The sequence below is a fragment of the Rhinolophus sinicus genome, chromosome 8, assembly GCF_057876585.1.
Source record: "Rhinolophus sinicus isolate RSI-liver-muscle chromosome 8, RSI-T2T, whole genome shotgun sequence".
Classification (NCBI taxonomy): Eukaryota; Metazoa; Chordata; class Mammalia; order Chiroptera; family Rhinolophidae; genus Rhinolophus; species Rhinolophus sinicus.
The window spans coordinates 49,610,446-49,625,322 of record NC_142508.1 but is presented as its reverse complement, the minus strand read 5'-3'; the positions used below and the strand labels follow the sequence as shown (position 1 = coordinate 49,625,322).

Genomic DNA, 14,877 nt, shown 5'->3' with positions numbered 1-14,877 from the left:
CGTGGGCTCGGGGTGTCACTTGACTGCCTGGCGCCAAAAGCCCTCTCCGCAGGCGCCGTCACACCGCCAGCCACACACTAACTCAGAACACCCCTGGGGGCGGGGCCTCGGGCGGCGCCTGCGCCCTGGCGGGCTCGGGCGCGTGCCGCGCACCGACGGGAGCGCGCGGAGGCCGGAAGGAAGCGAGCGGAAGGCGGGGCGAGCGAGGGAAGCCCGCCGGTCCGCAGGACGGTCGCGCCTTGATGACGTAGCACAATGGCCGGCCCCCGGGGGTAGTGGAGCCCGTTTGTTCCGCCCGCGTCGCGCCTCAACCCGGAGCCTATAAAGAGCGGAAGGGCCGAGGGACGTCTTCCCTGCGCCGGCCGGACCCCAGCGGAACCGTGGCCCCCTCCCCGCCCTCGCGCTGAGGTAAGCGGTGGCGGCGGCGGGGCATCTGGGCCGGCGGTGAGGAGGAGGCCGAGGCGGCCAGGAGGGGAGCGTGGCGGCGGCGCGGAGCCCAGGCCGGGGAGCTCGCCGCCGCCGCCTCCGGGGAGTGCTCCAGGCTGCGCCCCCGGCCGAAGCGTGGTTCTCGGACCCCGGGAAGGGGACGCTGAGATAGACAAGATCCCGCGTTCCGTCCGCGCGAGCTGGTCCTGGGGGTCCTGAAACCCCTCAGATCCCCAGCTCCCCGCGGCTGCCTCTGCGCCCCGCGGTGGAGTTGATTCTCTTGAAGCTGTCATTTCTCTTCCGGGACGTTTGCGGGGCACATGTTTGCCGCCCACAAATGTGGGAGTAGGCACGCAAGTTCGCCCTCCGGAGGCTGCCGGCCCGGACTGGGGATGAGCTCTTCGGGAACTTTGAGCTCTCTGGAGCCTCCTGGAACTTGCTCTCTCAGCTCCCCCAGTGTGCACAGGTGGGAGGCGTAGGCTGTGCCTAGAGACGGGCGCCACTTTCTCAGGAATATGGAATTTCCTTGCCCCTTTGGATAGGAGCCCAGAGAAGGCTGAATCCTTGGTCTAAACTAACTGCAGTTGGTATGGTGCTGGAAGACCTAAGACTTTGAGACTTCCAGTCTTGCTCTTGCCGAAACTTAAGTTCTCCTCACTACTGTATGACAGCTGAGTTTGCTGGGTGGAGTGGTTGACCATTTTAAATGCCAGCAGACTCAATTGCAAGGGTAGGTCAGTCTTCAGATTCATTTGGGGGAAATGGAGGAAGAGGGTGTTTGACATCTGAAGTGCTGTTCAGGGGCATAGCAGTGGCTCTCATTTCTCCCTTGAGACTCGCCTCCATCGTGCAGCCCATGGATCGGTCCTTGTCCAGGGCAGAGGTTGGGATTCTCAGGGTGAGACTGGACCCAGGCTGATTCCCACTTCCAAGGCCTGGGAGGGGAGTCTTGATCTGCTAATTTTACAGTCTAAGACGTGGAACCCAGCCAGCTCTGGAAACTAATCAACTGTGTCCCAAAGGCTGGAATGCCTCTCCAGTTTTGGGTGGGAAATGCTCAAACGTTGTAAGAAAGCTGTGTGGAATCATTGCAGAGAGCAAACAGGTAAATTATGACCTTGCTCATGTTTAAAATAGGTTTTTTGCTTTTTTGTTTTTACTCTTGCACAGCTATACATCGTCTCAAGGTGAGTGCTTCCTCCTTGAGTATTTTGGTGGTCAAGCTTAGTCAGTTTGGGGGTAGTGTTTGTCACCACGCTCAACGTCTTTCCTTTAGATGACGTAAGTACGTGAAGTTATGAGTCAGAATTTTAACCAGATGTGCCAGAACTTGGGCATTCAGATAGGGACTGCTCTATTTAAAGTTGTTATCCCAAGACGTTATCCTTGTATTTTATTGGTGCTCCTTTGCCAAAAATCTCTTGAGAACGCCTGTTTTGGTAGTAAATACATAAGCCATGTGAGAAAATCTGTCTCATTCAATAGTCACACCCCCATGTTTGACCAAACATTGTCTTACCTTGCTTGATAACTCACTTCACTTACCAGACCAGGCTCTGAATGGCTTCCTGTGGTTTGTCAAAGTGACCCACCTTGAGAGGAGAAAGATTTGTTGCTACTGAGAGCACCAAGAGAGTGTTTTGCAGGTTCGAAAGGTCACTCAAAAGGGTAGTTACCAAAATGTTCCGTGCTTTAGCAGTGCCATTGGAATCCATATGCAGCCTTCCAGAGTGACTGCTGGGAAATGAGACAGCTCCCACTCTATGCTTGAGTGCTGGTATAGTCTTCTAAAAATTAGGCACTGAATTCAAATTTATTTTTAGTATACAACAGGTAGTTTGTCAGGTAATGAGCTTTTGTCATTTATTAATTCAACAAACATTTATTAGTCACCATCTGCCTGATGCAGTAGGCAGTGGAGACAGTGAATGATGGATAGTTGTTTTTCAGTTCTCTGGGCAGGTTCATCATCTTATGGATCAAAAGATAAAAGAATTAGTTCTAAACTTTGCCAAGAATCCTCGATTACAGGGTAATTGTGTGAGAAGAACAAACAGTAAAATCTGGGCACCTGGGAGTTAGTGAAGACATGACCAGAGCACCCTCCATTTCATTGTCTACACTTAACAATGTTTTTCCTACCACCTGACATAGAGCACACATTCAGATATTTGTTAAATGGAATTCATCTCAAATTAATTTAGGACACAGACACCTAGCGAGACAGTTAACCTGCCCAGAGCATGTCCTGGAACGCAAGCCATCTTCTGATTCCCCAGTGACACTCTTCCTGTTCTGTATAGCAAGGTGTGCTTCTGGTAACAGGGAAGTTCTTTGGCGTATTTCCCTCTGCAAGGTGTTCACTTGTGAGCATCCTCAGATTGTAAATTCCCAGGAAAGAAGAGATGTGATTCCTTCCCTCAGGGCCTCCTAGGGTGACTGGATGTCCCTGTGAGCTGTGGACAGACCCTGTTCATGCCTATTGTAATTGTTAACAGTGCCCCCTTTCAGTCTCAAACACATTCTAGTTTAGACAGTAAATTACATGAGAAGTCTGCTACTACATGCCAGCCGTTTGCTGAGCCCAGGGAACACAGAGGTGAGTTTGAGCCCTTCTAGTCAGGCACTTCATAGGGGGCAGTGGAGCCTCCCAACAGACTTTGCAAACAATCTCAGTACAGTGTGGTAATTATGAATACATAATAGAATAATGTGCAATATAGTTAGAGCAAGAGTTCTTACTCTGGGGACCATGAATGGACCTCAGGAGGTTTTGAACTTCCTAAATTAGAAGATAAATTGTGGTATCCAGGTTTTTCTCAGGAGGGGAGACATCCCCTTCATCAGATTCTCAAAGCAATCCTTGCTCCCCAAAAGGCTAAACACCACTGATGGAGCCCTGGGCTGCCCCTGAGAGTAGCAGATGCACTCAGGACCTCTGACGTCACCACCTCTAGTCAGCCCTGAAAACTGCCTTTAAGAGTTGGAAAGTTGGCTCAGTTGGTTAGAGCTCAGTGTTCAACACCAAGGTCACCGGTTTGATTCCCACCTGGGCTAGTGAACTGCACCCTCTACAACTAGATTGAAAACAACGACTTGACTTGGAGCTGATGTGTCCTGGAAAAACACAGTTTCCCAATATTCCCCAATTAAAAAGAAAAGTTGAAAAGTTAACCTTCGCATTCTTAAAATGTCAAAGTAATTTCCATATTCAAACTGGAGGACCTTCCTGTTTAGTTTAAGTACCTAAGATTCAGACAGCAGACAAGTTTAAAATAAAATAGATGGTGTCACAAGTTGGATCTCCATGTGCTCGTCACTATTTTTTGACTAGTAGTCTGTATAAATCATATTAACATTTCCATTTATATGAAAAGGTATGTTTTTGGTTCTAAGAAGGGCTAAGATAGGAGTGTAGCTGGATCAGCACAGAACTTTAGAAGGGAGAACAAAAACAGGCAAAACCTACTGGTACAGGAGCCAGTCCCCAATTTATGGATGGGCTGTGTTCCAAAAAGGAGTTTATAAAATCACTTTGGAAGTCAGGTTCCCACTTTCGTATAGGAACAATGGCAAAAAGCAGGGGTTCCTAGGCAGGAAGCCGAAACTCATTTTCTGCGTGGTCCAGAGCTGTGGGACTGAGCACTCGCTCGAGGCGCAGCTCTGACTTGCAGTTCTGAGATAGCCACTGTGTGGCCATATGGCTTTAGTGTCCTTATCTATGAAGGGGAACATCACATATTTGGAAGGTTGATGGGAGAAAATTGGTCAAGTGCCTGACACAGAGTAGTTGTCTCTCAGTGGACAGTGGTGGCTGTTGATTTTATTGCAGAAGCTGTTTTAATAATACAGTCTCGCATTAAGTAGATTCTCAGGGCATTTGACGAATGCAAAGTGAATGAATGACCCCTGAGTGCACCAGGAGACTTGAAATGAATCGACGGGTGAAAGGAGTATGGTTCTTGGAAGCAGAGGATTGCCTTTACTCCCCTTCACATGAATTCAGTTTAAATTAAAATGTGTGAAGCATGTGCCAGGCACATTATCAGGCTCATCTCATCTAATTGTTTTGTGGCTTTGTAAAATACGCACTGTTGTCCCCATATTTCAGATGAGGAAACTGAGGTCTGGCAAGTTCACATAATTTGTCCAAGATCCTAAAGCTAAGAAGCAGTAGAAATGGGGTTCAAGTTCCGCCTTAGAAGGCCACACTGTTTGCACTAGCGCATGTATCCTGTAAAGATACATCATACCAAGAGGTAAATGTCCCATGTTACTGGCCCATTTCTTGCATTAGTTCGGATTACTTAAAGTTAGGCACTTTTTTCTTCCAGTTCTTACTCTGGGATTTAATTTCAGGTTTGCCAAAATATGAAAAGCAGTTTGGATCTAATCATAACAATGAAACCAAACCAGAAACCAATTTGCACCTGGGCCCTGGGAAAGGGCTGTGACCAGGTTATGACAGTTTGTGGCTGTGAATAGGATAGTATGTTGCAAAGCCAATCACAGGCTGGGGTGGGCAGTGTTTTCTGCAGAGTGTCAGTTGTGTGATTTTTAAACTAGTTTGAGGGGACATGGAGTTTTGGTTGATTGATTTAAGAGATATCTTTGTGTCGAGGTTACCATTATACTACAAAATGTGAGAACTGGAAATTGTTTGGTTTCAAGTAGTGATGTATAAGGCTCAGTAATCAGTGGGGTGTGATGCCTGACTACAGAGTAACAGGTGCTAGTTTAAGCAGCTGGGGAGATGAAAGGCCCTGCCCTTCTGTGGAGAAGATTTCTTATATACAATGTAATAAAAAATATACAAAGATAGGCATTGAGTAGCATACACAAAGGCAAATCTTATGTGTTTTATTAATATCATTAACTACGGAATAGGGAGGCTGCCAGTTTGCCACTCGTCCCTGGCTGATGGTGGTAACCGCCCCCATGCTACATCTGGAAGAGTTTAGAGTGTAGGGGTCTTCGCGGCCGCCCCTGTCCTTGGTAGATTTCTCGTCCTTGCTTGTTGCTGGGCCCGTAGGAGTATGTCGTGACAGGCTCTGCCCTGCGCAGGGAGGGCGGAAAGCTATGGCATAACCTCAGCTTTTCATTTTCAGCAGAGTACATACACCATATTAAGACTAACTTTTTAATAATTATTTCCAGTAGTCCTACCTCTGGATAGTGTAGTTGGAAGACTGAACAGTAGCTCATTTTTAAAACTGTCTACTTAAATGACTTTGACTGAATTGACTGGTTCATAAATTTCTATTACTACTAACCATTTCGTTTATTTATAAAGTGATGAATTTTAAGTGATTTGTCTTAATGTGTGTTAAATTATTCCATTAACAGCCGAAAAAAGTTTTTAACTGTAGGTTCAGATATCAACTCCTGGTATGTTGCATCTTTAATACAGGTTCTCCTTTTGAAAGTATAAATTTAAAAAGATTTTTAATCTTTTGTTATATAAATACATACAATAATTTTATATAAGGTTTGTAAATATATGTGTGTATGTCTCCAGATCTAGCTGAAACCCCAAGCAGCATGACTGTGACATACATTATTTTAAATAAAAAAATTTGAAGAACCACGTGAACATTGAACCCTTGACTATTCCTATTATTTCAAACCAACTCAGTGGTAATTTGCTGCACCTTGCGTTGGTGAATGGCGTTTGCTTATAGACTGTTTGATGTTGGTTTCATGCACGCACACTCTTACTTCACCTTATACAGTCTGTGTTTAAAACAAACAGAACAGTGTACTGTCTTTGCACATTGAGGTAGGAAAACCAGAAAATATTCACTTTATAATTAAATGTAGATTAGTAAAAGTAGAAATGAAATCTAAAATGACACTGTCGATCTTTTAACTTAAGAAACTACACTTGGGCAGCTGGATGGCTCAGTTGGTTAGAGCGCAAGCTCTGAACAACAAAGTTGCTGGTTCAGTTCCCACATGGGATGGTGGGCTGCACCCCCTGCAACTAAGATTGAAAATGGCGACTGGACTTGGAGCTGAGCTGCACCCTCCACAACTTGATTGAAGGACAACGACTTGACTTGGAGCTGATGGGCCCTGGAGAAACACACTGTTCCCCAATATTCCCCAATAAAATAAAATAATCTAAAATTAGATTACTTGTCTTAAAAAAAAGAAAGAAAGAAAAAGAAAAAAGAAATTGCAGCTGACCTTGAACATGTCGGGGGTAGGAGTGCCGACCTCCCAAGCAGTTGAAAATCTAAGGGTAACTATAGTCGGCCCTCTACCTTCTCAGATTTCCAACCATGGAGTTGACCCTTGAACAATGTGTGTTTGAACTACATCGGCCAATCAAAAAAATCCACATATACTCGTAAGTGAACCCGCGCAGTTCACACCCGTGTTGTTCAAGCGTCAATTGCACTTAAATATGTAAAACTTTCCGCCAGAGTTCTTTTCCACAGCGTACCTGTGTTAGAACAGTGGTTCACGAGTTCCCTGTGAGAATCATCGCGTGCATGAACACCTGGGCATCCGCGGGCCGCTCCACGGAGGGGTCTGTGGTGTGTCCTCAGATCATCCCAAGTGCTCTGATAAGGCAGCCAGGGCCATACTTGGAGAGGCGTGTGCAGGAACAGGAGACAGACTACAGCTTGGGGACTCCTGTAGATGGGCTGGGTTTCTGCTCCAGACCCTTCAGGATGACTCCCGAAAAATGGTCAGACACATACGTTCCACTTTGTTGCCTTATTTCATGATGCAAATTGTCTTGCATTTCATTAGCCATCTAAGAGTCCACAAGGCTGTCTGTCCCGTGCAGTGCATGTCTTATCACTCACTTTCTGTTAACCATTTGGGTTGCACTTGTGAGAAGAAGGGGTACGCCAGGTGTCGTTCTGCCAAGTTGCTGCAGATGTGAGGCACTTAACACACAGCTTAGTGAGCACAGCCCAGCGTCGTGGAGGTGCTGTGTGTGGGGACGGCCTGCTTTCCTCGGCGGTGGAACGGCCAAAGCAGGGGTCTGTGGAGTAGGGTCTGGGGTTTGGAGGAGCAGTGCATGTCCAAGCAGAGTGCGGGTCCTCATCCTTCCCCCCCACCCCGACCCCCCCAGCAGGTAGGTATGAGCATGGGGCCTGATAAACCAGGGCAAGATTCACTCCATTTGGCTCAATGCTATGATTCTGTGTTCTCTTTGTTTTTGCAGAACTGTGGGTACCGATGGATGTGGCCGAGAGCCCTGAACGGGACCCTCGCTCTCCAGAGGACGAAGAAGAGGAGCAGCAGGGGCTCTCGGACGATGACATTCTGAGGGAGAGTGGGTCTGATCAGGATTTGGACGGAGCTGGGGGGAGGGCGTCTGACTTGGAGGATGAGGAGAATGCCGGCCCGGGACTGAGCCAGGAGGAGGAGAGTCGCTCGGAAGAGGAGGACCAGGAGCGGGACTCCGAGGCCCAGGAACTGGTCAGGGGCCCGACGAGCCCCCCGCGCGCAGAGGTGGGGTACAGTGGGGAGGAAGACCGCACGAGCGACCTGAGGGACGAGGCCTCGTCGGTCACCAGGGAACTGGATGAGCATGAGTTAGACTACGACGAGGAGGTCCCCGAAGAGCCAGCCCCTGCTGGGCAGGAGGACGAGGCCGAGAAGGCCGGGGCCGAGGAGGACGAGGAGAAGGGCGAGGGAGCTGCTGGGGAGGGAGGGAAGGCTGGGGTCCACAGTGTGGAAGACAAGGAGCCCCTGGAGGCCGCCAAGGAGAAAAAAAAAGATGACGACGGAGAGATTGACGACGGGGAGATTGACGTGAGTATGCCCGAGCTGCCAGGGTGTGTAGGCAGAACCCAAAGGGACTTCCCGTCACCAGCCGCACCTCGGCCTGGTACAGGAGTGAGGCTCCTCCCAGGATTCACTCAGCCATCCGCTCTGTCTCAGAACAAGGAGGTGGGATGGAGGAGTGCAGGAAAAAGAGAATTGTTCTGGGAGCAGTCGCCATGGCAATTAAGAAGTGCTGAAAATCAAGGAGGAAAAATATGCTAGATTCAGAAAACTTCTGTCTGCCAGTTGGTAGCTGGCAGAATTTCCAGGGTCCCTCACTCAGTCTGGTTCTCTTGGTTGGATTGTATTAAAATGCCTCACCCCGGTGGTTTTTTTTAAGTTCTGGAATTTTTTTTTTTTCTTAATCAAGTGAAGAGGTCATTTCTCCCGCTGTGTTTGCTGTCTTTAAATCCTGTTTGAGTTAGCATTCAGCCAGAACCTTTGTGGCTCTTCAGCCCTTGTCAGCTTCTTGAGACTAAAAAGACTCTACAAGCTGTCTTCCAGTTTTGTCTATTCTTTTAGGCATTTTTATCTTTGTCCCATGGCCTGTCCTCTGGTGAGGGTCCCATCTGGGCCAAGCATCTTTGGAAGTGTCCCTGGAAAGACCCTCGGGACTAGTGAAAATGGGGTTGTGTGCGGGAACATCTCAGCTTTTAATCAAACCATCACACTTATAATTTATTTAAGTAATCGGGCCTTCAGGTGGAGAAGGTAAGACTTGTAATATATCATGTTCGATATGGACATATTAGGGTTTTATGACAGATAATCCCTTTGAAAGAACTTTAATCGTGATCTTTAAGGAATTGAGTTTGGTGAGGTGGGAATAGCCTGAAGTTCTGAGGAATGCTTTTACTCAGAGGAGCTGAGAGAGGGACAGAACAGATGGAAGTAACCTGGTTTTGTTAAGTACCCCTGAGAAGGAGAGTCTGCTTATCTGAGAGTCATCTCCGTGGAAGGTGTGTGGGGTATCTCAGAACTGTTTTGGGTTGGGAGGGAAAAGGTTGCTAAATATTTAACCACACGCTTACTGGAGGTACCACGCTACTAGTGTGTTGGTGCACGTGTGCTCAGTCCATTTTAAAATGTGGTGGCCATGAATGTATAGGGTTTTAGACATTACTTACCTAACTTTGGTTCATAAGAACAGAACTGTTTGTGTGTGGTTACAAGCTTAGAATTTCAGGTCTTTTATCACAACTAAGTGTACAAGATGGTCTCCTGAGTTAATAACCTTTGCCTAATACTATTTAAAAAGGGTGTTGTCGGGACATTATCATGCAAGTGTCCTTAGGTTTTGCCAGCGATGCTTCCCTTTCACTTTTGGAAAGTTCACCTCTACCACAGGGTTGGCAAAGGGAAAAATGGTGCTGTAACACTCAGGTTCATTGATTTGGATGAAATCTTGGGCAGAAGTGGAAGTCATTGTTTGAGATTGCCTGTGAGTTTGGTTTTTCAGTGTTGCAGAGAGAAAAGCTTTGTGTGTGTTCTGCCACCAGGGGATGTTGGGGGGCTCCTGATTGTGGCCTGGGGGTTCTGGACAGTCCATTACCAGTTAAGAGCGGACCGGTCACAAACTCTTCTTGCTTCAATTGTTGAATAAGTCTCGGGGAAATTCATCTACTCCCCTACCTTTCCATAATCATAGGGGTCAGTGTCGCCCTGCGAGTCCCAGAGTGCCTTGGTGTCATCATACTGGTGGGTTTCCCCACTGTATTAGATGTGGCAGTGGGGGACACTGAGTTGAAGTCCGCTGTCCCTGGCTGGAAAACACCCATTGTCTGGAGATTTGCTGGTTTCCCCTCGCAACAGCCTGTGAAATAAAAAATCCAGTTTGGTTTGCTTGCCCACTCAGATCCCACAGTTGGTGGGTTGGTTTGGCATGTTTTGCCTGGTGTGGCACCCTCTCGTGAAGTGCCCCTCAGCCTAGTTAGAAACAGCGTGCTGCTGAGGGGATCCAAATACAGTTTCATTCAGCCATGGAACGCGCTTTCCTTCCTGCACCTTCGACCAGGCCTTCTACCCAAGACGCCCCTGCAGGTCTGTGCTTTGGGCACAGCTCTGGTGGGTCCTGTAGTGTGCCAGGCTTATCAGACCATGCCGGGATGTGACAGGGTAGAGCAGGGCCTGCCCTCACCTTGGGGACGGGCAAACCTCACCATGGCAGGGAGGTACTGTAAATGGTGGCCTGGGTCCTCACGGGAGCACACCTGCCCTGCCGGAACTCCTCTGGTTGCCCGACTTCACTCTGGGCTTCTCCCACTCCTTTAACTACGTATTGGTATAAATGTCACCTCCTGTACATAGGCTCCGCCTCCTGCCCTTGCCTCCTACCCTTCTCTGTTGTACCTGGCGTAGACCTTTGTTGTACGTCATCAGTTGTTTCTGTTGCTTCCCCCCGCCCCCCACCCCACGCTCGAAGAACACAAGTTCCCTATATCCAGGACCTACAGGGTTGGCTTCCTCTGTGGCTCCAGGACCTGGCACGTTGTAGGCAGACAATAACTGCCTTCTGAGCAGTTAGAGAACCCCATTGCTTTGGGGCATGTTTAAGTTGAGTGCCATTGACATGTGGAGTGGCTGTGGGCGGAAGGTTTACACTGGAGAGCCGTCTGCATAGAGAGGCCAGTTCAAGCACTGGCTGTGGGTAACCAGCACCTGCCCTACCACCCGCCATTGAAAGAACTCAGTGTAAAGACGTGTTGCTGGTTTTTCATGCTCTCTCCCTTCATTTCTAACTCTTCCTTCCCTATCAGATCTCTGCTAGAATGTATGCCTCGTGTCCCCACCAAGCACACACTCCTGTATCTTTCTTTCCCAAGATGCTGTGTCCCCAGGTACATTTCTGTGCTGGCGAGGGCACCAGAGGTGTGCACTTGGGTCCAAGAACAGCTGGCGTCTGGCAGGCTTTTGGCCTGGCCCTCTTTAGTTTAAATCCCTGCAGAGTAGTTTCTGGTCCTGGTGGAAAGTATACGACATTACCGCACAGGGCTTTTTCCCTGTGCCTCGCAAGTGCAGCTCTGGTATCAGGGTGAACCACCTGGGTGTTTTTAAGAGGAGGAAATATGCATTCAGTGAGACCCATGAGCAGTTCCGTGCCCAGCAGGCGTCCTGCCAGCCTGGCCAAATCAAGAGGCTCATGAGTCGATGGCCCCTCCTGCACACGCAGCTGCTCCGTCTCCTCCCTCAACCTCTGGCCCTGCCCTGCGTTTCTGGGAACGTAGAACTCCAAGGACACGTCCTCCTATAACTGAGGAGCTCTTCCCTTCTGTCGGGTGCATCATCCTGCTTTTCTGTCTTGGGACAGGTGAACTGATTGAAGGGAAGTCACCCCACCCTTCCTAACTTTTCTGCTCCCTTGGTAGTTTCCTAGAAAGTGCCGTCAATTGTACAATAAGCCCTGGAAATTCTTTTGTCTAAACCACACAGTTCGTGACTAAGGCCTTAAATTACCTTTACATGTTTTTGGTATGCTGCTAGAACACCCTTCAGGTACAAATGCCTTTCGGGAAGTGCCACCCGCTGCTGTGGTAGGGTGGCGTTTTGCACACGGGGTTGTGGGCCAGCTGTTTCTAGCACCTGGTAATTTGTGGAGTGGGGGCTGAGGGTCCCTGACACTGAACCTGGTGTGAGCCTTATTTACTCAGTAGTCTCTTACCTGTTCAGGAAGCCACGCTTAAGAAAATCAGACACATCTGTGTTTTTGTTTCTACATGTGCATCTCTCAGAAAAGAGAACAGAGCCACCATAGGCAACTCCCACTGTGGAAAGTTCTGTTTTTCCTTCTCCTGCACTTCTGCTTAGTCTCACACCAGAACCATTCCTTCTGGGTTTGAGGAGCAGATCGAACAATTTTCATGGGTCTTTGATTCACCTCTACAGACTTGCGTCCCCCCATCTTTGGTCTGTCCATCCTCTCCTTGGCTTGTTTACTTGGTTGTTTTTATCTTACTGTCATTTGGTTGACAGAACTTCAGCTACCTGGAGTACGCCATTCCTTTGGAAAAGGGTGGAATACATGTTTTGTTCCATTCCTCCTTTCGTCAGTGACTCTCTCACTGGTAGGGTGACCTCTGGGAGACAGCAGGACAGCGGCCACAGCCTGAGTGGACAGTCCATGTGACTCCTTGGTCAGAAGTGGTAGCACTCAGCCCAGCCCTGTACAAAAATACTCGGAAGCATTTTCTTTGCAGGTGGTATTTTATATTTTCTCCTGTTCACATACAGCTGTTTCTTTCATGTCTGGATACACACTCTTTTACAAAACCCTCGTGGCTGAGGGTTTACTCCTCAGGGCCCGCTCCTTTCAGGTGGTCCGTTCCCTGTGTTTGATCTCTTCCACATCACTTAGGTGCAGGATAGCACGGGTCCCCTTGCTGAAGCCTGGCAAGCCACCGCCTGCGCCACCTTGGAGAAGAGAGCCCATGTGCTGTCAGCCACCTAGAGGACTGGCAGCCTGGGCACACGAGTAAGCACAGGCCACGGTCCTTACTCTTGGCCAAGAGAGCCCAGAAGCTCTGAGAAGGGAAAGGTTTCCTCACTGGTTGTGCGGCAGCTCCAGCCCCAGCTGACGCCAGGCTGTTTGTGGTCCCGTAGTCGCCCCCGTGTGGGGTTGGTGACAGCTCACAGAAAAGATTACCGTGACTGTTAGAAGCTGCTGCTTCAGACCCCGTTATATGGCCTTGCTGAAACGTTTCTGAGTTCCCAAAACATCTGGCCGTGAGAGTTTCGGATAAGGCATTAGAGACCTGCATTGTCCCATGTGTACGGATACAGGTCCCGGGTCTAGAGATTGTGGTTGGCCCCTGGTGGCAGCATCAGGGTGGCACCTGGGCCTCTGCTCTGGTGCCCATGCCCGCGTGCCATGTCTGCTTCCCTGCACGGCGGCACCACGTGGCGACAGTCTCCTTATCTCCCGTTGCTATAGGTGCTGCCGTGTGGGAAACGACTTATATGAGTAATACACAGGCATTGGTTTTTGGTTTTTGGTCGTTTTGTTTTGTTTTAAGGAAAATAACCTGTACAGAGAAGAAAGTAAAAATCCCCTATGCTGCCATTGCTCAGAGGTAATTATATTTCAGCATGCTGTCTCGGAGGCATTTTTCCATTAAAATAGCGATTGCTCTTGCAGTGCTCACTGCTCGTGTTATGCGAGGCACTGTGTGTGAGCACTCTGAATACACCCCTGTTCTGCTAGAGGAAACCACGGCTCAAAGTGAAGGGACGCGTCCACCGTCACTCAGCCAGAATTTGAACTTAGGCCTTCCATCCCATGGTACGTATTTTATAAAGGCATTAAAGCTGAATGTGCCCTGTGCATATTGACCCTGAAGAAGTGCTGAGAAAAGTCTGCCAGTGAGCCGTGGCCATTCCTTAGATTTGTAAGCTGTGGAGGACCTTGCACACTCACCTAGTTAGGTGCCTATGCCATTTTCACCATCCAGGGTGATGTTTGCTGTTTGCTCAGAGCTTCGTCGGCTCTCCTGTCCTCTCATACACCCACCAGTTTGCTTCTGGCCAGACCGCCAAGGCCTCTCCTTGTCCTCTGCTGTCTGCTCCCTCTGCTCTAGGTCACGTGGTCAGGAGGCCGACAAGGATTACCGGATGTTACACGCTTAGTGTAACAGCCTCCGACAGCTGAGCACTGTGGGTTTGGCTGTAGAGATCGCTTTCTTGAGTTCTATTTGCATGAACTATAAGATTGAAGAACTCGTTTTAGTCATCTGTCACTTGAAAAGCCATTGTGTTGAATGGTTAGTCAAAAATTCAGGATATTGTATTGTTGAGTGATTTGATTGTTTCTGTTTATTTTTTATTAAAGGAGAGACCATAAGCCCGGTACACTAGTGTGTACAGCCCTCAGTGTCTATCCTGGCCGGTGAGGGGACTAGATGGCAGTGGTCAGTGGGTAGATGCTATTCTGTCTTCATTGGGGTGACATTATATCATGTGCTTTACTGGGCATTTCTATGTGTGTCTACTGATTGTTTTTAGTGGCTGTGTATACTCCTTCACATGGTTTATGTGACTGCTTATCAATCTGAAGATGGGCGGTGGTTTTCCATTTTGCTCTTGCGTATATTGAAAGTAACACCTTTGTAGAAACACACGCCTCTTTAAATCTGATCTAGTACACTTACTATGAATCCTGACTTCTGAAAAACTATTATTCTGTACTCATCATGTCACTCCCGTGCATTAATTTCTAAATGAAGCAGGAAGATTTGAATACGTTCTAACCTCTCAAAAAAATTTAGTTTTTCTAATGAGAACAAAGAAAGAATCTTCCCCCAACTTAGATAAGAGCTCATGTAAAATATCATATTAAGGTTCTAGTGCAGTAACTATTACTATGAGAAAAAGGTAAGAAGTAAATATAGGAAAGAAGACCAGGGGAGAGAAAGGTGTTCTGTCACTTAGCATAAAATAAGCACGTTTTCTCTAAAACTTAAAGCAGTCATCCTGGGGTTGAGGAAGATGGGGAGATGTTGTTCAGAGGGTACAAACTTTCAGTTATATGATGAATCCAATGGACCTTAAAAAAAAGTCCTTAAATAAATAACTTAATCCCTCTCTCTCTCAAAAAAAAATAAAATAGAGAGAGAGTGAGAAATTCTGTTAGCTCTCTTAGGGGATAAAACTCTTAGGCATCTGTTCTTTTTG

At 48.0% G+C, this 14,877-nt stretch overlaps 1 protein-coding gene across 2 annotated transcripts in view; it reads left to right on the top strand.

Moving 5' to 3' along the window:
* The first annotated feature begins 234 nt into the window (after positions 1 to 234).
* ZC3H18 (zinc finger CCCH-type containing 18) overlaps positions 235 to 14,877 on the top strand; it is a 59,641-nt gene continuing 44,998 nt past the window's right edge. The window contains exons 1-2 of one of the 2 annotated variants that reach the window (XM_019742696.3): positions 235 to 408; positions 7,610 to 8,202. In XM_019742696.3, coding sequence (XP_019598255.3) covers positions 7,624 to 8,202 — 579 coding nt within the window. In that variant the 5' untranslated portion in view covers positions 235 to 408; positions 7,610 to 7,623. The remainder of the gene's footprint in view (positions 409 to 7,609; positions 8,203 to 14,877) is intronic. The other variant, XM_019742695.3, reaches the window with a different exon arrangement.